We start from the raw sequence: 23,651 nt of genomic DNA on the forward strand, positions 1-23,651 counted from the left end.
AGGGCAGGGCAGGGCAGGGCGGCCTTCAGGCCTTGAGAAGGGCTCGGAAAGTCGGGTCGGACCCGCATGGGCCGGTTTTCGGTGTGTTGTTTTTGGTGTTTGTTTTTTTCCGTGGAGCCCCACAATGCTCTAATCCTCGCCGTCGCGGTGTGCTGTTTTACTCCTCCTTTCATAGTGTTAGAGCTGGAATAAGGGGGCAGTATCTTGCGGGTGTATTTTCTCTTTGTTAGGGGTGTTCGCTGAGCAGTGTATGCAAGTACTCATTGTCATTGCTTTTACAAGGAAGGCTGGACTTGAAGTTGATTGTATCTAAGTGTTTTTCCCCCAAGTGCGTATTCAAAGCCTGAAACACGGCAGCAAGGTGTGAAGAGCTTTTTGCAGTGAAACATGCTGACGTCCTACATGGCACCGTTCTTCCAGCCAGGACAGCTCCTCAAGTCTTGTTCTAGATGCCATGGTCCCGTCAGACCCTCCCAGAGAAGTTTGTACCAAAATGAGCACTCTTTTCGCCCACATCTGGGCTGTGAGCAGACATGAACACAGACGTGTGCTGAGCAGATAAAGGGAAGGAAGGGAGTGACGTTTCTGAGAGAGTAGCAAGATTAGGGCTGAGATCAGGAGCCATGAGTTGGGATTTTGTGAGTAAGACTTCTTTGTTTTTGTTTTCTTAATTTAAAAACTCTGTCTTTTTTTAGTCGGCTGCATGATGTAATCAGGTGTCAACGTGAACTCTGGTTCACTAATGTGCTTTTACCCCAGTGGAGAGGGTTAGAGGAGAGGTTACCCCAGGGGAGAGGTTAGATGCCTTTTCTGGATGTGCCTCCTGCAGGTGCAGTGCTGGGGAGCCTGCAGTGCCTTGTTTTGGTATCAGCAGCTGACTTCTCTGGCTGCTGTCAGTTGCATCCAGTATTCATACCCTTACTGTGTTTTAAGTTGCTGTTTTTCAGAAGCCCTAAGTGAGCGGGCTTGGTTCTGTCTACTGTTGCAATTGATTAATCCAACATCTTTGTATTACTAAATGGCAGTGATCTAAGTATAAGTGTACTTATTGTAGTTTTGTGATTACAGTTTGTTTTGTTGTTTGGGGAGAAAAAAAGTTGAAAGTTGGTGTAATAGACAAAACATACTACTGTTACATAGCTTCCAGGTTTATGTTTTGATAAAATGTTTGGTATTTACCTTACTGATTTACTAAAAGCATTGTGAGTTTCTGACAAATTCCGTCAAAGTGAAGATAGTATTAAAGGGCTTATTGAATAGTGAAGGTAGTTATTTTAAATTTTATTGACAATTTTATGTGTCCACATATACAAATGCCTCTTTTAAAATCTAATAGCTTGGGCAAAATCTTTGGTAGTTGCCCCTCTTACTACAATTTAATATTAGGTATATTTTCCCTATATGGGATTGTTTGGCTTTTTTGTGGAGATGGGGAGAAAGCAGTCTTGACATTTCACAACATTAAGCAGGTGTCTGTTTGCACTGTCCTTCCAAAAATGTGAAGATTCATTTATGAATTAAGTTCTTTGACAGAGTTCATTTCTATGTTTTACCTAAAAGTCAAGTAATCTTGGTGTCATCCCAAGGCATTAGGTCAGGAATCGTTCAGTCCTGGTCTCCCAGGTGTGCACTGCTGGAGCTGCTAATGTCAGACCCACCTTTGGTACAGTAACTGCCCATCCTTGCTGTTGCCTTTGAAGAAGGAGTAACTTAGAAGTGTCAGAACATCAACTGTGGGTTGTTTTCTTTTTCACCCTGAGTTTATTTTTGAGCGATTGTAGTGATTCAGAGGAATGGCAGAAGATCAGCTTTCCAAAAGGTAGTTTTCAGCTTCTGAGAGCCCTGCTCTGTTGGAGCAACTTTTCTTGCTTTTTATTTCTTTTTTTTATTATTATTATTTATATATATATATATATTTAAATTCATTTTCAGAAAGAATTGGGAGCTGATTAGTTTTTTTCTTGGGGCCTATCATCCAAGGGCAACCAGTTTGGGAAAAGCTTTTATTTGAGCTTTTATCTTTTGACTGTTTTTATGCTTTATCTGTCTTATGTTGACTTCCATGCATAGGATGTTGGCTGGCCCTTTCTCCCCTTTTAAGTGTGAAGGAAGTTCTCAGTGTTCATCTGAGAGCATTACTTTTGCCTTTTAAAACATTCCTGGGTTACTGCGATATTTTTAAAATTTGGAGGCTAAACATAACTATATTTGCTGCACAATAATAATGTATTCAGCCTCTTTTAGAGACTGCATAAGCTTCACTAATTAGAGAAGTGACAAGATTGCTATTGGAATCACCTCAGCTAGGATACCAGCATCTATACTATGGATCATGAGGCTGTGCTGGGAGGGCTTCGCACCATCTCACTTTTTTGCCAGTGTGTGAGGCCCACTTACACCAGACACTGCAGATGTATGCTCTAGTTTTTTTGGTGACTGATCATTTTTGTGTCTCCTGAGAAACAGAACATCAAGACAAATCAGAAAGTTGTGATTTGCTTTTCTAAAACATACATATGTTAGGTATACTTACCTGTACATATTTTGTTATGTATACATATAAATATGTATATGCCTTCTTCAGAAGAGTTCAAGAGCAGGAGCATTAGAGTATTAGAGCAAAGAAAAAGGTACAGTTTATTATTAATAAGAAAAATAATTTTAAAAATATTATAAATCAGTCCTTGTACATTAGTGTGAAAAGACAGTGTTTTATATGCTCTGCATGATGCGGACCAGTTTTTTATGTCAGTAGACGATATGGTTGACTCTCCAGCATGGCACTTTTGGGAGACATTTGCATCCAGAGAAGGCACCTTGTCAAAATCACCCTGAAGAGATATGTCCTTTTTTGCATATTTTGTTTTTGTCAGGTTTTTGTCCAAGGAGGAATATGATTGTAGGTAATGTAGGAATTGTCAATGCTGAACCAAATACACTGATTTTCTAATCCAATTTCTTTTCTCATTCACAGTCTGAATTTCCAGGATATGTAGGAAGCTTTCCCTGTGCAGATGTGTAATAACCATTCCTCTTGGTTTTAACTGAGTTGTGTATGTGTTCCAGCTGTGTAAATGCTTTTTTGGTTTCAGATCCAGTTTACGCAGTTCTAGCTCTGGCTGCTCTCTTCCTGTTCTACCCCTCCAGCTGGCTGGTGTAGCTGCTGGTTGGGGGGCTCTGGATGAACTGAGTCAGGAAACTTACCCGAGTTAAACTAATTTTTTTTAACAGGACGATTTGTAGCTTGGGTGAGTTGTTTGATCTGCTTCATGTACAGTTTCACAGCTGCAGCTGAGCAACTGGAAGGAAGGTACAAGAGTAGAAGTGAGGGAGATGAGATGGGATCTGCTTAAGCCAGTGCTTGATCATTAAGATATGACATTAAGATATGGGACATTTTGATTTTATTATATGCACTAATTTGACATTATAGTCCCAAAGTGTGGGGGGAAAAAAAAAGTGTAATTTTGAGGTGAGGTAGAAATGTTGTGCTGATTGGACATGTATTTTTGCAGGCATATTGTATTTTTGTATGTTAGTTATCAGTCTTCCAGCTACCAATGTAAGATCTAATGATCTGAAGGGCTGTACCACAGCCAAAGAAACTTTTATTCTCATCTTTGTTTATAGTGTGGGCATATCAGCTTTCCAAGAGTGGCTCCTGGGGAAAGTACTCACCTTTTTCTTGTATAAATGAGATTGTTTGAAAGTAAAGACAAAATATGTTTATCTTCCTTTTGGTTATCTGCATCTATGTGAAGATAAATATGGGGACATCTGCATATAAATTATTTATAAAGCGATCTTTTGACAGACTGATGATGTCTGTCATTGCCCTGTGTTATTTAGAATATACTCTGCATTAAATGTCGAATTAGAAATATGTGAGAATGCACTCACTTACTTGCTCTCTGTCCTTTTATGTATGCAGGATGAACAGTATTAATTTCTACTTATGCCATGTCCATATTACATTAGCAAGTGTATTGACAGAGTTGTCATTTATTATTTTCAGGCACATGGCCATGGAGGCTATGATTCTGATTTTAGTGATGAGGAGAATGGAGAGAAGTCTGTGCAAAAGCCGAAAAGGTAAAGTAGTACAGAATTAACATTTTCTATTAAGTGTAAATGGCCTCTTACTCTGTGTAGAAGATTATACTGTGGTATGTAAAGTCTGGTGTTGAACCAGTTTTTGAAAAATCAGTCTCTGATTCCTGCATCTCCTCACATCAAGCTTGCCAAAGCATGTTGTCTCTCAGGGGCAGATGATTAAGATACACTCTGCCATGTCCATCTGATGTCTATATGCCCCTCAGTTCTCAGCACAGAGTGTTTTATTTTTCTGAGGTTAGTATCAGCTGCTGGTGTTTGGCTGCTCTGTTCACTTCTCTGTGATCCATCAGGACGCAGGGAACTACGAGCAGAGCAAGGCCAAGCGACAGCAGGCTTTGTAGATGCAAAATACCTACTTGGAGGAAGTGAAAAACTGATGTTACTTGTTTATTATTTGGTTTGTGAAGAGACCTGGGAATTTGTAAATTGTGTTGTACTTAAACCTTGAAATGTAACTACGCATCTCTTATTTTAGAGCCTCTTTCCCAATGCTTTCAGTAGTTCACACCATTACTGACCTTAAATTTTGTAGTCTGGTGTCATTATATTATTAATATTTTTATTTATTTATGTATTTATTTTGCTGTGGCACCATAGTCCTTCGATACTTTTGGCACTACACTAAACATTTTGCCTACGTTGTACAATATTTTCTTACCTTTTCCTGTCTCTTCCTTACTCTGTTATTGGATGTTATTTAAGAAGGCTTTCTGGAAACTTTCCTAGGACTCTTGCATATTTTCCTTGGTAATAAAATCGAAAGAGTGGGTTTTGTAGTGCTTGACAGCATTATGGGAAGAAAATTAATGTTTTAATCCTTGGAATAATAGTAGGCATTGTGCTGTTCCATTTATTTTATAAATATAGTTGTTCTCTCTTAAAACAGTGACTGGTTCTGTTTAATTTTTGTTTTCTTTTAAAGGCCATTATGCATCATGCCATTCCACTTTCTAGGTGGAATATTAGCTGCCCATCAGGAGCCTTTAAAAAATACCATCACAGCCCTTGTTCTGTCACATCACTGCTGATTCCCAGTAGGGCTCTAATGGGGGTTCACTGCATGTCTATATGTAATTTTCTTGCTCTATGATGATCTTTATTTTTGCTTTAAGGAATTGTAGTCTCAAGTTTTCTTCATATTGCTGTTTTATGAAGTCTCCTCATGGGAATTTTGTGCCTACGGATCCTTTTGAGCAAATGATGCACTTAGTTTCTAGAGTCCTATATTCCATAGCTTGAAACATAAATTATCTAGCTCACTTTCTACAGGTTTCTGACTTCCATTCTTTCTGCCAGTTGGTAATTATGGAAAAATAATTTCTTCCCCTCTACTGAGGAATGGAAATAACTAAATATACCTTTTCCTAGCTGAAGTGCATCCCTTTATATTTAACTTCTTACTACTTTGTTGAATTCTGGAAGTGTATTTTAGCTGCCCACTGACAAGTGTGATTCACAACATAGTACTTAAGTTTTAGTTAGTGATTGTTGGGATTACACTAGGAGAGGCAGAGCTGTTTAACGAGGTGTTGAGACATTAGCATGAAAGGATGGGATAGGGTTACTAGTAGTCACTTTTATTTAGTGAACATACTGTCCTTCGTTTTCCTACTCTGCTGTGTAACTGAGATGCATAGAGGGCTTTAAATGTAGAGTGAAGCTGAGGAATCTTCAGATTTTTTTCCTTGTGGTTGTATAGTGATAATATTGATACAAATAAATATTTCAAATTGCTGTTTGCAAACTGTAAGCAAATGCCATTCCAATTTAGTTCTGCAAGTGAACTAAACATTAAAATAATGTTTAATAATAATTCATAAACATTGAAAGAATATTAAAATAAATAAGCAATGCAACCGTTTTTGCTACACAAGCTGGTGAAAAATTTAGCATATTAAAATTTTACCGCTTATGAAAAATTCTTGACTAACTTTTCTTCCTTTTTCTCCTTACCTTCAGTGAGAAGGAAGATAGCCTTCTGATAAAGCCATTCCAAAAAGCAAAGCAAGGCAGTGTGGTTCACAGACGATTTGCAGCTGAAGAATGGGATAGGTATCTTTTATCTATTGCTTTTGTGAGGCATTTTCCCTTTACTTTAAAGATCACTTTCACTCAGATGTATTTGTATTAACAGGGAAGAAGCCAGAAAAAGAAGATTTCACTTGATAGCAATGGATGCCGTATCCTTCTAATTACTTAGTCTTCATGTTTGAAGATGGGGCACAGGTTATCTGTTATGGGACAGTATTGAGATTTCTCAGTTATCACAGCAGTTGACAGTGCAGAACTACACTCTGAGTTATTCTTCAAATTCAATTTTTTTTTTGTTGCTGAGATGTCTCTGAAAATGCCTATTTTTAGTAGAGGCATTTCCAGATTCTTCCTATATCCTCATTTGTCCTGTTTGGGAAAAAAAATTATTATACAGTGAATTTTATTTTACTGAAATGGAGACACTTTGCTTTTTCAGTTGAGTTTTTACAGAACATAATTCTGTATAAGACTGATGTTATCTGTGGACAAATACATTTCTACTGAAAATTTAAGAATGCATTGGTTAATTCAAAAGTCTTGTCTTCAGTAGCATCTTCCACAGATACTCTAAATGTTTTTAAGTACCATGTGCAAAATACCATGTGCAGTTTAATTTTGGGTTTTTTTTTTGTTTCTTAATCATATTTGATGCATAGTTTGTAACTGTTTTTATAATGACTATGTTATTTAGATTACAACTTTTCTCCATTTATTTAGTTTTCATCCAGGGCAGTCCTTACATATTTTGACTGAGTGTATCTGAAATACTGTAAGTTCCTTGTTTGTTTAAATAGCTGTTTTTGATCAGTAACAGTAAATAGGAAAGTAAAGACTAATTAAATGTGGGAGGACTTAATTAAATTCTGTTCCTTCTGTTTGTGGTGGAAAGAAAAAAAAAGACATAGTGAGGTTAAATTAAGTTTTTATGGGCCTTTGGAAAATAAAATGCTTTCTCTATAAAATTCTAAGACATCTCAAAATAGTAGGTTGATACAGATTATTGACACTGATGCAGTAGTTGTCAGGATATGTACCAGGACATAATGTATTTCCTAATATGTTGCTTCAGAAACACCACAGAAGTTAATTGAAAATATTTTTAAGTAGCCATGCATGTGAAGACACTAATTTTCCAAATAAATAATTTTTGGTACAAAAAATGTTTCAAATCATGTATCTGAGGCTGGGGTGTTCTAAAAAGAACATTACAATGTTTTCCTGTTATTTTCATCTGCAGACTAAAGCAGATTACTTTTATTTGTATGTTGATGGTAAAATGTAATAAATTACTCTCTTCTAGTAGCCAGACTACTTTTTTAATTAAAAAATAGGAATCTGTTTTAAACCAAAACTGCATAATAAGAAGCTGTTGTCTAAATTACAGTTAAAAAAATGAATACAGTTTCTATGTAAATATGTACAGAGCATCTTGTATAAAGAAAGATAGTTTTATAGAGGTTTGGCAGCTGAATGAGGTTTTGAAGATGAAATTGCCTTGAATTCCTGTATTTGGAAAGTAGCTTTCATGAGAGGTTATTAAGTAAAAATTGTTAATTAATTCCTTTCTTTCTGGACATTACTGAAATGTTTTTGAGAACAAAAAACTTAATTTTGTTAAGTATCTAAAAGGTTATTATTTTTTGTAGTTTTAAACCATGGTAAAATAAAAGGAAGTTCTGAAACAATCCTTAATTGTTTTATTCAGTATGAAAGGCATAAAAAGTTGGTGAATGACTACATTTTATACTATGGTGGCAAAATAGAAGACTTCCAACGTTCTGGGTAAGAACCATTAGGAATCTTTCCCCTCATGCTCCCAAAGCTCCTATGTTACTTAAAGCCATTGAATATATATTATAGCTTGTGGAGGGGAGGGGTATGTGCCTATGTACCAAATTACTAATTCTTTTGGTTAAGAGTAGTAACTACAGTCATTGTAAATACCCAGAACACAGAACTGCTTTGTTAATTTTACACCATTATTTTTATAAGAACTTACCATGAGCTGGATTGTTCTTCTTTTGTTACGCAAGAGGAAAGATGACAGGTGGGCATTTATTAAGGATACATTGAGAATTATCTGACAGTACCTTCAAAGTAACAAGCTGAAATACTTTTGAAATGTGCAGAATTGCTCTCTGTTGTCCAGAATAATGATGACCTTCTTTAGAGCTGTCTATGCCTGCCTTCTCATATTACTATCTTCAATAAAATGTATTAAAAGTATTTTCATACAGAATCAAATAATCCACAGTTTCAGTGACCATTTTCATTTAGGAAGAGGTCTGCTGGTGATAGTTTTATTCCAAAGCAATATATTCCTTTATGCAGTGGGGTGGAAATCACAGCTGTGTAATACTGATGTTTACCAAATGTTTATTTGGCTGACTCTTCATTTTAATGTGACATTATACTAAGAAAATGTTTTCTGTTTTAGAGCAAATGACAAGACAGATCTTGATGTTATTAGAGAAAACCATAGATTCCTGTGGAACGAAGATGATGAAGCCGACATGAATTGGTACCTGGAACTATTATAGAACACATTATTTTTAGATCACTTGTACTAAATTTATGGTGTCCTCTACTAATTAAGAATTACTGTGCATACTTAGTCATCATTCTTTGATCTTTAATGCATTTAAAAATGAAAGACCTTTAGGAAGTGTCTTGTATTGTAATACTACTCAGTGGCAAATTATGACAGAAATAATTAAGTATTTGTGTATTCTATGAGATCCAAATGACTGTTTTGAAAACTCTGGAGGAATTTTGAAAAAAAATACAGTTTCATTTGTGCTGTAGATATATTTAAATGTATTTTTCCAGTTTTATGGAAATCACCCCTTAGCTCAATGAGTATATTTCTGTTGTGTTTCTAGCTCTGCAACTTGTGTTCTTCAGATGAAGCAACATTTCTTTGTCTTGTTAATGTCATTACAATATAAAATGAATTGTATCATGTTCTATATTTAAAGAAATACCTTTTGTTAAAGGGAGAAGAGGCTTGCAAAGAAGTATTATGATAAACTGTTCAAAGAATACTGTATAGCAGATCTCAGTAGATACAAAGAAAATAAGGTATGTTTCATTATTATAAATCATCTTGGTTTTAAAGTATATCCTGTATTAAAAATTGCCTTATGACTGGGGATATGTTGTGAAAGCAGAATGTTAGTATGCCTTTCCTAGAAAGATAGTTGTGAGAAGTTGTTAAGTTATTTAATAAACAGTAGTAATTGAATCCAATCATTGTTGCTGTACCAAAAGTGTGCTTCTGTGGGAATTAACACTTCTGTCAGATGGTGTTTTAGGAAGAGGTCTGTTTTGTGTAAGAAAGGCAGAAAGTGCAGATCAGTTAAGCAGAAAAGGCTAGAGAATTATGCCTGGAGAGGACTAGATGAGGCCTAAATAAACCCCAAGAATACTTCTGTTAAATAATAATAAAAGTGTCTTAAAAGAGAGAGTTTTATACTTGAATGCTGGTAGAAGTAATTTTGGAAATTACTATTCTAAAACAGTATCTTTTGCTGATTGTTCTTTTCTACTTATGGAAACAGGACTTGAATGTTTTATGTTCATTGTAAAAAAATAGAATTTCCTAGGAGAAAGAGCCAAATTCCAGCAGCAGTTTTTCTTCTTAACTGAAGCAGCTCTTGTAATTTCCAAGGTTTTGACTGACTAACCTCTTAGTCAAAAAGAGTATGTGCATTTTCTGTTGTGATTTGCAAAGAGTGTTACTGAACTCAGATGTGTCTTAGTGTTGTTAGCACATAGTAACATAACATCCCAGCCCTGCAAACAGCGTCTATACAAAAGTTCTTTTAGACTATTTATAGTATTAGAAATTGAATTCTCTGGTAAATATTTGCAAGGACTGGGCTTGACCACTTAAATGAAGCAGAAAAGCTGACAATCTTCTAAAGAAAATTGGACAGAGAAATGCAAAAATTAAATGAAAATTACCAAAACAGAAAATGCTGAAGATGTCTTCCCTCCTTTTTTTTTTTTTTTTTTGGAGAGGGGGGGAAATTGATTTTGGTTTTGTATAGCTGTTTCATACCCCTCAATCTCCTCACACCCCGCTCTACCTGTTTCGCTTGAGCATGCTTACAGATTTTGTTTCTTTTGTTACTGTGCCAACTTTCCATGTGTTTGCTGTCTTTTGTGGAAAAGTGTTCTATCCTAGTTTCCTTTTTTTGTGTGTGTGTTGTGTGAACAGTGTTTCCCTGTCAGACTTCAGATCTGGCTGTCCTAACTTTGAGGTCACTCTGAATTCCTGTTTATGCTCATAAGTCATTACATACATGCTTGGAATTGCCATGTCAGCGTTACTCTGCTGTATCACGTAATTTGTTCTCTTATTTAGCTTATGCTTTCTGTTCTCAAGTAAGAGTCATGTGAGAGTCCTTTCCTAGAAAAATAGAAAAAAATATATTCTTCCCAGTTACTCATTTATCTGTGCCTATGTTTGGTGCAGAGGGATGTCAAAGCAGGTTCTTGGAAGTCAAAAACAGGCTGCTGATCAGTTCCCATTCACAGCAATGAAAACCCCCATCACTGGGGATCTTAAGATGTGATTGCAGAGGGTGCTAGAAAATCTCATCTAGGATCCCATTCCCATGAAAGGCTGGACCAGATGATCTTTTGAAGTCCCTCCCAAGCTGGGCTGTTCTGAGATTCTGTATTCTGCTAGATGTTGTTAAAGTTGGAGATGATTTTTTTATGATGTTTTTAATATACATATATATTCCACAGATTGAAACTTGCACATAGATACTAATCTGTCTTTTCACTGTTGTGATTGTTTTGCTACTAGCCAAAATCTTCTAGGCATCTAATTCTTCTAAAAACCTCTGCATAGAGATTTTAGCTCATACCTCATTTAGAACTTTTTTCTTTCTGAGAAAAAACAGTGTTTTCCTAAGTGCTGGATAAAGATAATCACCAGTTTCATGGTAGGGGCTCCCTTGAGGTCTGAAAAATAACGGAGTAGCTTGTCGAAGACTGGAACTCGTAAGAAAATATAAAGAAGCCCCCGGATGTAGGAAACCCTGAGGCCACAGCTGCACCTCAGTTGCTAGACAGACTGTTTCATTCACAACCATGGATGCACACATAGGCACACACAGAGGTGGCTGGGACTGCCTGGGTTCTGTAGCAGACCCCCCCTGTGCTCTCATCTGTAGAGATACATGGGTACTCTCACACCCAAAGCTGGACACACTCCTTGCTCCCAGGCAACTTAATCTAGCTTATGGCTAGTTTGGCTTGGTCTTCACTGGTGCTCACAACTCTCACTTGCACGCCTGCACTTACCTTGGCTGCTGGCACCGGGGGCAAATGGGATACTGTGACTTAAAGCCCCACTTTTCTTTGTGGGGTTAGGACATAGAATCTTTTCTTTCTCTTCTAATGAGAAGTGCCAAGGTGATCCTGTGGTGTGAGGCTGCTTTGAGGCACTGTAACAGTGTGCTCTGACAGCTCTTGCTTGTGATGTCTCTTACTCCTTCCATGTTCCCTAGATGAGAATTTTTTAGGTCAAGGTTGTCCTTGAACCTCAGTGTATCTTGCCTGCAAGCTTTGAGGCTGATGAAGGATGGTCCGTATTGTCCGATAGTTTAGTTCTGCGATCAGATTTGCACTGCGATACAGAAGAATGTTCTGCATGTAAGTTTTACTTTGATAGATACTGGACTAGAAATGCTCTCTTTGTTGTTTTATTTTCCTAGAAAGGTTGTTTCCTGTTTCTGTGCTTTGTTTTCTAGCTTAATAGCTTGGAAATGTCTCCTGTTTGCGAAGGAATGAAGTCTTGTCTGACATCTGGTCATTAAACAGAATGCAATTTATGATTTTGTTTTTATTTCCAGGTCATTTTCATATTTCTAGGCCAACTTGTCTTCCATTTGATAATGTTAATATATTCCCTTTTGTCATTCTTTTTCAGCATGGAAGACTTTTCTGTGAAAATAAAAGTATTTTAAATATCTATAGTGTTTTTCCAGAGTGTTGTCTAAATTCATACATTTTTTCTGAAAGAGGTAACTGTGGATATGTTAGTTGTTGCTGCAGCCAATGCATATTAAACAAGCAGTCCGTATTTAATTTGGGAATTTTATTGTTTAAGAATATTAAACAGACTTTTATGTTTTTAAAACTATAATTTCTTACTAAGTTAGCCATTTGATACTCTTGTAAAGCATCCATTTTAGAGTTGTTCTATTTGGTCCTGGTCTATGTTATAGAAGTAGCTCATTTAGGATCTTGTTGAACTCATTTAGCAAAGAGGATGAGGCAGAGTAAGTGCTGTCTGCAAATGGTACTTGTGCATTCCTTAATATTGCAGGTTGATTGTCAAAGAACCTACCCTAATTTTTAGTTTTCCTGTATAATTTAATCTGTTCCTGGTATTTTAACTTAGAGGAATTCAGTTGAATGTCTTCATTTTTATTTTATCGTTTCATCTTCATCTTAGTGGCTTTCTGTCATTTACCACTAGTTAGTAGAAGAATAATTGTAAAAAATGAACGCAGATGAGAACTAGATGTACTAGAGGTGATTGTGGCTCCTTCAAATTTTAATTTTGTTGATTTTTCTTTATATCATTACAGAAATACTCTGAGAATTTCACACTTTGTTTTCACTTAAATGTTCAGCACAGTTCTTGGTTTTTACAACGGATTAATTTTTGTTTTACAGAAGCATAGGTGGTATAATTGTACTTCAGACCACACTGCAGATTTGTAGGGTAGGCCAGGAGCAACCTAATCCAACTGTACCCAACTGTCATCATACACAGTACAACAGCAGAACTTGATCTTATCCCGTGATTTATTTATTTTCACCAGTGAAACCAGTAGGTTTGAAAACATTCTTTGAAAATTAGTGGACTGATTTAAAGAGGAAAACCTTTTGTTAATGTACAGATTTTTAGATTTCTTAGACATCGTCTATTGACAGGATAAATGAGTGCTAACCAAACATTAGTTTACTGATGGGTTTCTGCTCAGTTTTTTCAGGTTTGTTGTTAGGTTGTAAAGCATTTATATAAGAGTATGGCATGTTCTTAAGAGCCAAAATGCTTGTTTCCCTGTTTTTTCTGGTGTTCTTGGAATCACTTCATGCATGAAAGCTCTATGCTGTTGCCCTTCAGATGAAAAATTACTATGGTTTATTTAGAAAATTAGCTACATTAAAGACCACACACAATAGATCCCTGTACTTCTGTGCAGTGTTTAAAAATAGATTAAAAACATGGAAAATTAATCCAGTGTCTTACAGAATTTATGTCACTGTATCCACAAAATGTACATTTCTTGTGGGTTGAGTCTTTGAGTGCACCAAAAGAAGGTTCATATTCTGAAGGATGCTTTGAAACTCAGATGTCAAAGATGGACTTGGCAGCCACTTTTTACTACATTGATTTTGTAACCCTTCTTCCCCCCTCTTCCCTCCTTATCTTTTTACATGAAGTTCAGAGTTTTCTGTGCATTGTTTACAAAGGAGCAATTTTATCTTGTGATCCTTCGTCCATGAATTTTAACTGAAAATACAGAATAGCCCTTTCTGGAGAAGTCGTATGCCTCTGAGTTACATTACCTCTTTCTACTTTTTAGTGAAAATCAAATGTTTTTTACCGGGCTGTTCTCTCTCCCATCTCCAATCTTTTCACTAGGCTACTTGCCATATTAAGAGGATGAAACAGATTCCACTGGAAAACAAAAACAGTGGATCAGTTATCTTCATGTGAAGTTTCTGGGCAATGTAAAGAGAAATACAACTTGGTTGCTGGGTTGTGAGTTTTTTGACAACGTGTTTAGGGTGTGAGAGGTGATCCATTGTGTTAACATCACTTTTGAGTATTCCAGTACTGGTCTTAGTTTTTAGCATAGAGAAAATTACAATGAAGCATCTGGTAAAGTCACTCCTACTTTCCTATTCATTCTTCTGACTGCTGTGAAGCCTCTTAGAAAGTTACTTTTCAGTGTTGAACAGCATCTGCTGGAATTTGAATTGCATGAGTAAATTGGAATCCTGGTGAGCAGAGGCAGAGAGATACTTTTAATTAACAGAGAAAGAGATTAAATTTTACTAACCAGAAATGGATGAATGAGCCATGTGCAGGACATTAATAAACGGAAATTAGTCTTTACATTTCTGAATATATTGACTATTCACAATTTAATTTTGGTTCTTAACAGTTTGGATTTCGATGGCGACATGAGAAAGAAGTAATTTCAGGCAAAGGTAATGCTGTCTTTTATTTTATATTACGTTTCTCTTCTTGGTTGATTCTTTTGTTGTTGCTTTTTTTGGTATAATTTGTTAAGACAGTATTTGACAGTACTGGTAGATTTATCAGATAATAATTAATAAAAAAATTACCTAGTTTCTAACTTGGCTGTTTTATGCCACATAGCCCTAGAGTGCACGCTACTCTGCATAAACTGAAATTAAAAGAACAGGCATTTTATTTTCACAAGGTCAAATTTATAACAAACACCAACATAGTGAATTTGATAATGTAGAATTTATTGAGTATGGTTTTTAGCTGATTCTCTCTAGTAGTTTAGGCTTTGATACATTTAATTTAAGTCTCTCAATACTTTTCCTCTGGAAATAATTTTCTTAACAGTTTCTCCAGTGCTATTTTGCAGCATATTAGCTTTTTAATTAAAGTTCCATGTGTGATGTCTGTTTTAGGCTGAATTGGTTTTGATAGCTTGAATGACAATCAGTGGGAATGGTTGTCATGTCCCCAGTCCTGTTTCCAAATCAGTACCTTATTCTGGCTGCTTCTCTGAGTTCTTGCCAGTTTGTTATTGGAGCTTTGCACAGTGATCCCCATTCCCATGCCTAGGGGTATGGACTTCTTCAGGTAACTGAGCACTACAGATATTAACAAATAGTTAATTTGACATCACTGTGTGCTGTACCAAATGCTTTAGAAATTAAATTACAAATGAATAATTCATGAACAATTATGTCTTCATGAGAGGAAGAGAATGTAAATCTTCACTGTACTACATCTGGTACTTTATATTTGAAACTGTGGGAGAAAGTGAGGAATTACATGTTTTAAGCTTTGTAGTGAAATCCTAATTGGAATTTAATAATTGAGTAATAATATCCTTCACCACTAGGGGGCACAAGAATTCAACGTACGTCATGTATTGGATGTTTTTCAAGTGCAGTTTCAAATGATCATTTTTATAAAGCCATGAGTCTTTAATGCCTTTCGTATGCTATTTTAAAGTATGAATCAGTAATATAAATTGCTTCAGTTAAATTTAATAAGGCATTGATTCTTACCTGTCTGATAATTCACATTAATAAAGGAGAGAGCATGTCCTTATTTTAGCTGTGAAACTAATAGTGATGATAACCACTGCTAGTGGAATGATCTACAGTTGGAGTATGTTAAGAAGTGAACACAGGAATAGGCTACTCAGATTTGGTTTTGATGTCTGTGTTTTTAGGGTTGTGGAGAAGAAGGGTTGGGATTAGTGAGAAGAGAAGTGTATCACTTGTATTAGGAATCGTAAATGCCAGATAACTTCTTTCTCTTCTTTCCCACTCCAGTCTTTTGCTGTAGGTGCTTTGAAAGGAGTTCAAATTTGAGATTGCTTGGCTTAGTGGGAAGTGTCTCTGCCCATGCAGGGGATGGGAACTAGATGATCTTTAAAGCCTCTGCTAACCCAAACCATTCCATGATTCTATGATCTTAAATTTAAAACATAATGTCCATTAAGGTTTTTGTCAGTTTTCATAAATGGTTTTACAAAATGAGCGTTTTCTTAATTAAAATCTCTGAGGTAGAAATGCGACTTTAAAATTTAATAAATCAGTGAATAGCTATACCTTACATAGATTTAAACATATTTAATTTATATAAATTTGAAACTTTTTTTAATGGGAGTCCTGGGAGATTTTTTTGATTCACGTGTTAGTATTGCAGGTGGTTTTACATTGCAGAACTGAAGTATCTGAGGACGCTTCCAATCCATTAGTTAGCAGCTTAAGCAGAATGTTCTGAGGTTAATCACTCACCAACAGTCCTACTTGTGAGCCTATTAATACACATCCCTGTGCCAGCTCTGCATACATATCAGTTTTCAACAAAGGGAATATATGTATCATTACGCAATATTGGGAACTAGTGGTGTAACAACATTGATTATGTGCAATGTGTTTTAAATTTAATATTGTATTTAACATAATAAACCCAAGGAAGCTTTTAAAACTGCCTTATAGTTTATCATAGAATTGTATTTAATATCATTTTCTCAGAAGAAAATTGTTTATGGAAAGTCATTACAAATTGTGTGTCCAGTATATCATGTCAACTAGTAAGGTAATAAGAACATGGACATCTTAGTTTTGTACATACATGATACTGAAATAGTTTGATGTTGAAGATGTATGTCTGAATCAGACATTCTGATCCATCAGCCTCTGCTAAGTAATCATTTAGGATATAGAATGTATCCTAGTGACAGTAATTTCTTTAGAATTTAGTATTAGGCTTATTAGTTTATAATATATGCCTTTATCTATACATTGCAAAAAGTTCAAGTTATGTTCTTCCTTTGCAAATATGCAGTGTTAGACAAGTATGATTGATTGCTTTGTCATTCATTATCTCCTGTTGTTTCCTGAACCCATGTTACTTTAAGATTTGTGTTTTATTCTTTGAAAGAAATGGAAAACAAAAAGCAAAAATGGAAGAAAACTGGAAATAACAAGCCCAAACCTATGTATGTTAATAATTGAACTGTGGTTTGTTGTTTTTGACCTCTTTAAAGGTCAGTTTTCCTGTGGAAATAAGCACTGTGATGAGAAGGAAGGCCTAAAGAGCTGGGAGGTGAATTTTGGTTACGTTGAACATGGTGAAAAGAGGAATGCACTTGTGAAATTGAGTAAGTCAGCCCTTCAAGGATATGTACACTTAAAAGACAAATATCTTGTGCTGCAAAAGCTGTTGTGTGAGACCCAGTGATAATAGTTCATGAAAAATGAAAGATGCTGAATGGGAGATAATGTTAAATAGTATGATGGTCTTAATTTAGAGAGAACGGCTATTATCATTATATGTGACAACATTGTTACAGGTTGAGTACTTCATACTGTATAATTGCATAAAATTAGAACAACAGATGATAAGCTGCTTTATATACAAGCGTATCTGGTTTTAATGGACAATACTACATTGCAAGGAGGGTTTCATTGTTGTCATAGCTTAATTGGTTATATGGCTTAGGAGACCTTAGGGCTTTGGACCAGACAATTGCTTGCACACCTTCAGCTCTATTAATTTTATTTTTAATACTGATGTTTTTTCCCAAAAATTCTACCTTTAATTAAATCACTTCCTTTTCCATTCTTGTCACTTGAGTGGAATTTTCTTGTTCAATATTGCATATACACACTGATATGTTAATCAAATAATTAAGCTTACCACAGTTCACATCATTAGATTGTGTAAAACAAACTAATGATGTTTTTTCTTTGGTGCACAAGACATTCTGTGCAGGACCACTTGGTCTCTGGCAAGGCTCTAAGAAACTTACGGTTCTTCAATGTAATTGTAGAACACTTTGGTCTCTCAACAAAGATCCATAAAATGTGATCTCTGTACATGATAAGCACTGACACTTTTTAATGAAGAGTTGGCAGTGCTAAATCGGATCTTTCTCCAGGCTTAGTAAAACCCGAGTTTGTTCTGAAGACTTATTTTTCTCAACCCTGGCAGCAATTACATTGTAACTTTGGTTCTGAAGAAAAGCTACTGAAATGGGAAGACAGTATAAGACATATAAGATAGTCTATCTAGTATTATAAATAGTAAGTTTTTTCAATTACGTTTGTCAAATACATGGCTGTGATGTTCTCCTTCCCTCTTTTTCAGGGCTATGTCCAGACTGTTCCTACAAACTAAACTTTCATCACCGGTAATGAAATACTTTGAAAATGGGGGGGGGCTGAATTATGCTAAGTTGGAGTTATGACTAACAGCAAACAGGGGGAAATATTCAGACAGATTATTAGAAACTTAATTTATACTGAAATACATTTCATTCTGGAGTTCTTATGAATTCACTGGCTTGACACTTTTGAGAGTTAGATATTGTTGTGCTAATGAAAATACAGAACCCCTCAAACTGGAAGTATCCTATATCCCCACCCCAAATGTTTCCTTTACTAAATTCCTACTTGGTGATTATTTTTCTTTTCTGAAAGTTCATGAAAAATTATGGCTCTTTTTTTTTTCCCCTCTTGCTGTGTTTAAGAGCTAGAATGCTTTTTCTTCTCTAAAAAATAATATTTTGTGTGTGAGTGAAGTGACTGTGCTTTGAAATTTTGAATTTTGAGTATTTGTTCTTTGAGAATTGCTTATTAATAGGATAGAAAAATACTGACATTTATAAATACCTATAGAATGTGTACATTAATATTTAATTTGGTTTTTATTATTATCTATAGTCTTACTGAATTCCACAACTGTTGATATTCCATTTTCATGAATTTCTGGATCTTGAAGGAGTTTTAACTCAGCTTACAGTTGAGCTGTACAAATATTCAAAAAGCATGTGAAAGGGAGACCTTTGAGCTAAGAAACACAAATCAAAGGAAAACAAACCAAAGGTGCATCTAGGTGGATATATCCAAGATAGTTAATTAATCCGTTTTAAAAGCTAATTCTTTTTTCAGTTCCATTACGGCACTGTGTAGGCACACGTGAAGGAGGAAAATTAACTAACAGAGATCAGATTGATTTGTCTAGTTTCTTTCTGGAATTAAAGTTGTAAAACCACTTGAATTCAGAATCAGCATGGTCAAGCATCTTGTCAACTGTGGAGTAATATTTACTTTGAAACAATTATACTGACTTATTTGTGAAGAACAGCAGGAAAAATGGCCTATGTTCATACAATATGCTTGTTTGATATAAGTACATATACAGGTAATGCTGAAAATAAAATGTGAGTTGTTGGTTTGCAGCAGGTTCTTAGGTTTGAGATTCTTCTACTTCGAGTTTTGTTGCTCTCAAATAAGAAAATTTATTTAGCTACCTGTATTAACTGTGTTTTTCTCATTACATGTGTACAAAATTGTTTGCTACAAGAAAGAATAAGATTTACAATTTGGCATGTTAGAAAATTCTTTTCTGATTTAATCTTTGATTGGCAATTCACTGTTTTTGTTACCTGCTTGTGTCCTTTTAGCAGCTTTAGCCTTTCCTGTCATTTGTCTTCAGCTAAGGAGCTCTGTTGTTTCTATAGCAATTTTAACAAAATTATCTTCTTTCAGTTTAACTAGTGATAGGTTTCAGAAAAAATGACACCTGTTTGAATTGAATACTGAAGATTAAGGAGAAGTACATACAACACACAACATGTAAATTCATTTTTTTTAAAGGAGGAAAGAAGTCAAAGCACGCAAGAAAAGCAGCACAGCTCTACCAGACTCCAAAGAGCCAAAAAGTAAGAAGACAAAATCATCAGCAAAAAAGAAGTCAAAAAAAAAAACCCATAAAGGTAAATTTTAATTTTAAACCTCCAATTTTTAAAATATTCCAGTATGCTAGTTGAATCTTAGTTTTGCTATAGCTACATATATATAGATATAGAGCAGGGTATAAATATAGTTATTTAACTTTCTTGACTTTGTAACACAGGTAGTAGAAAAAATAAATTTCTTACATAAAGTTCCCTAGGTGCACAAAAAAAATAAATTTACTACATTTTACAGAGAGAGCCTTTTGAAAAATATGCATTGCAAGGACATTTTGTGCAAGAATTTGAGATTGCATACCATAAAGGGTTCTAAAGTGTTTAATTCCTTGAGGCTTTGGGGTTGAAAGCCTTTTGGAAATGTTAGATAACATTTTACACCACAGACCTTGGGTTAATGTATTTGAGCTTAAACTGATGACCTGTGAACTCATGCAAAAAAAATTATTTTTACTTCAATGTTTGCTTGCTTTATTTGAATATATTGTGTGTGAGTGCATGTGCACAGGTTTATGTGTAACATATTGTAATATACTGAAATATCCTTGTAAGCACTTCAAGATAACAGATAAAACCAAGATAAGCTTACTGTATATTAAATGATTTTTCTTTCCAGATCACGTTTCTTCAGAAGATTCAGATAATTCTGATAAAGGTAAAGTATTCTAATATCTTCTGCATTTTGTGTTTCAGTAATAATTTTATATTATTTCATAGTCATTTTTCATTGATCTTAGTTTTATTCTCTAACAGTTTTAATATTGTATAAGATGATACGAATGCTATATGAAAACAAGCAGAGATATGGAGGGTCAAAATAATTACTTAAAAATTCTTGGAGAAAAACTGTAAGGAATTTTAAGAAGGTAATTTTTTATGTTTAATTAAGAAATAAAAATGTGGGCTGATAACAGAATGGAAATGAAAAGAAAAATGAGCAGTCAGGTTGTTCCAGAAAAAGAGTAGAAGGTGCAAAATTAGGTACATTGTTAATAATTGCATGGGTCCAGGTATGCAAATGTATGCTGTGTAAATAAAGTGCTTTTCCAGTATAATAACAACTAATATATACTCTTCTAAAAAGATGAATAGATTTTAAATAAATTGTAGATTTTATCCAAATTCTTTTTCAGCTTCCTCCTGTAATACCTCAAAGACCTACTTGTGGGTGGTTGCACACAGTCTCAGTGACTCATTAGGCACTGATTATCTCTGTATCTTAGTAATTCTAGTCTCCAGTTACTTTTTTGATGAAGCAAGCCCCATCTCCTGGTCATGCCAATTCCTGCTACAGGCTGTCTAGAAGTGACAGTGTTTCCACTGATTGCTGTGCTGTATTGTGTGCTAATTTGAGGAATGTCCTCAGCACCTGCATTTTCCCAGCTAGATACAGGAAGACCTGAAGTGGTTTTCTTATGACTTGGACCATGTCCAAAGTCTCTGTTTTGTCAGCAAAGCTCTATTGGAAGATTGCATTTGTTTTTTGTTTGTGTTTTTTTTTGAAGTCAGAGCATATTTCTGATAACAAGACTTTGTTTTGCACTCCTGCTGTGTACTTAGACAAAACAGTTAGTCAGTAATCTGTATTTTCTGGCAATTTCACTGATAAGTTACAATTGATAAAAATTGTCATTCAAATAGAATAAAGTAGTTGCTTAATTTACTGTCATGAGGTGAAACTGTTTTGCCATTCAGGGTTTGTGTTTATAAACTCTTAATTTTAGGAACAAATGTTTGGCCAAAATATCAGCTAATGATATCTAAGAGTCCTTTTGATGCTGCATTGAATAACATTGGAAGATATTTTCATTTTCACTTTATGCAAAGTCAGCTGTTCTTTTTATTCTCATTATTACAATTAAACATTGCAATACATCATCTAGATAAAACAAATAATATATTATTTTTTAAATTATTTCATAAGCACTTCAAATTTTTTAACAGATTCAGATAACAGCAATGCACAAGATGGCCCTTCAGATGCTGACTTTTGGAAAGGTCCTCTACAAGAAGCAGATGAGAAATCACGGTTAGTTTGATCTAGAAAACTTGTAGCTAGTAAAACATACAGTGTCCATTCAGAGCTGCAAAGGCAGAGATTTTTCCTGAGTGTTGTAATGAGTGTTCTGATGTTTAAAATTATGTCAGATCTCCTTCCATGTAGTGAACCTAGGAATGTGTTTTATAAGAGGAGACTTACACAACGCTGGAGAAGACCCTTTGTCTTCCCCACTGCTGTCTTCCTCCTGCCATCCTGTTAGTTACCTTAGATGTAAATCCTTACAGGCAACTCACTGCTGTTGCACAGATAGGAAAATGTGAAAGGTACTGGAATGTAGGGAATAAGTCAAAATTATCTATACCGGTTACAAATTCTAATCAGAAGTCTGCTAAATCTTTTTCATACAAAGATTATCTCCTAGATTCAGATCCAAGGCAGGACTTTCTTTGACTTTATGCTATTCTTTTTACAGGGAGGAAGAATTTGATGAGTATTTTCAAGACTTGTTTCTTTGAAAGTTCAAATTGATGTAGGCTGATTCTCTTCATGAAATGTCAAGATGAAGGTCTGGAAATCCAGTCATAATTAGAGACCAGGGACATCTTTCTGCCACCATACCTCTTCTACAGTCACTCATGTGGATCTTTTGGGTAGATTATCTTTGTAGAATGTTTCAGGTCTAAAAACTTTTTTTCTTGTGGTAGGCTGTATACTCATGAAGATGAGAAACAATTTTTCCAGTTCAGTGCAAAAGTTATATGGCACCCAAACTTAAAAGTAGGAAGGATGTAAACAAACAAGAATATAGTTTATTGACATTACGTCATAGAAGTTGGCTGCTTTTTATTTAATGCCAAACTTCAGTTATTGCCAGATTTTTTTAAAGGAGCATTTTGGAAGATTCTGTTAAAAGTTTAAAGCCATACACTTTAATACAGTCATATTCCTATTTTATTAAACAAGTGTTAATAGCCTTAAATTTATTGGTTATGTAGACTTTAATACTTAGGTATTAGTATCTATAAATATTCTCAAATGCTATTGGAGAAGTTCAGTTTTTACCAAATACGTATTATACTTGAATTAAGTAAGCATATCTGAGATGTCTCCCTTGCTCCTTAATAAAGTTTAGTTCATTGTGACTTTGTTTTAAATTTTAGTTATAATATGATGTGACTGAATGCCATTTGTAAAAATCTGGTTCACTGGTGACATTTTCAATGTGAAAAATAAAGTATGTGGCTTTCTACTGGAGATGTATATGTAACTTTTATATTATCTCTGGTTGCTGATCTCCTTAATGTTGACTGAATGTGAATCCTTCTTTAAAGTGTAATCCTAAATATACAAGTAAAGAATGTACTTGAGAAACTTACTGGATTCCTTCCTCTTCAATTTTCAACACAACTTTAAACCTTTTGTATTTTATATTTCCAGTCTGCACATGAATAGCTAGGGTCTATTTTCTTTGTCAGATGAAAATTACTTTGGATATAAAGAACAAACTTTTTAAAATTAAATGTTTGTGGTAATCTGAGGAAAGTTAAAGTTGTATAAAATATATTTTTGCACAGTAGTTCTCACTATAGGTATTTTAATATAAAGTATTTATAATAAATATTTGATGTGGAAAATATAACAGCAGATATGGTTGCAGTGTATTTATGAACATTTTACATGTACTCATAGGAATGAGAACTCTATCTACAAGTATTACTTAACATAATTACATTTTAAACAGTTCATACTTACATAATAGATGACAGTACAAGGACATAATTAGGGTGTCATTGAGTAAGAAATAAACGTAGCCTTGCGTGAAGGCTTATTTAGATAAGAAGGTGGATTTAAAGGTTAATTCTCTGTCATCTTGCAAGCTTGGTTGAGAGTCAAATCCAATCTGCAGCAATCTGCTTACATACATGCAACGTGCCCAGAGGGGCTTTTGTTGCATGTGTTGCTATATTTTTTGCTTCAAGTATTGT

General features: G+C 34.8%; 1 protein-coding gene across 1 annotated transcript; it reads left to right on the forward strand.

The window, feature by feature from the left end:
• The first annotated feature begins 66 nt into the window (after positions 1–66).
• Positions 67–22,181, forward strand: FRA10AC1 (fragile site, folic acid type, rare, fra(10)(q23.3) or fra(10)(q24.2) candidate 1). The gene is made up of 14 exons (XM_010000115.1): positions 67–81; positions 4,016–4,092; positions 6,076–6,168; positions 6,251–6,296; positions 7,856–7,932; positions 8,588–8,671; positions 9,147–9,231; positions 14,352–14,397; positions 16,956–17,069; positions 18,059–18,101; positions 19,570–19,688; positions 20,281–20,319; positions 21,609–21,693; positions 22,139–22,181. The coding sequence occupies exons 1-14, from the start codon at positions 67–69 to the stop codon at positions 22,179–22,181; spliced, it is 966 nt and encodes a 321-aa protein (XP_009998417.1).
• Positions 22,182–23,651: the final 1,470 nt, after the last annotated feature.

Source organism: Chaetura pelagica, unplaced genomic scaffold (genome assembly GCF_000747805.2).
Source record: "Chaetura pelagica isolate M959 unplaced genomic scaffold, ChaPel_1.0 scaffold436, whole genome shotgun sequence".
Lineage (NCBI taxonomy): Eukaryota > Metazoa > Chordata > Aves > Apodiformes > Apodidae > Chaetura > Chaetura pelagica.

Excerpts from the sequence above, each read along its gene's own strand:
- FRA10AC1 (XM_010000115.1), top strand. Across the intron at positions 4,093-6,075 it reads TCTGTGCAAAAGCCGAAAAG|TGAGAAGGAAGATAGCCTTC; the intron begins GTAAAGTAGTAC and ends CCTTACCTTCAG. Across the intron at positions 21,694-22,138 it reads GAAGCAGATGAGAAATCACG|GGAGGAAGAATTTGATGAGT; the intron begins GTTAGTTTGATC and ends TTCTTTTTACAG.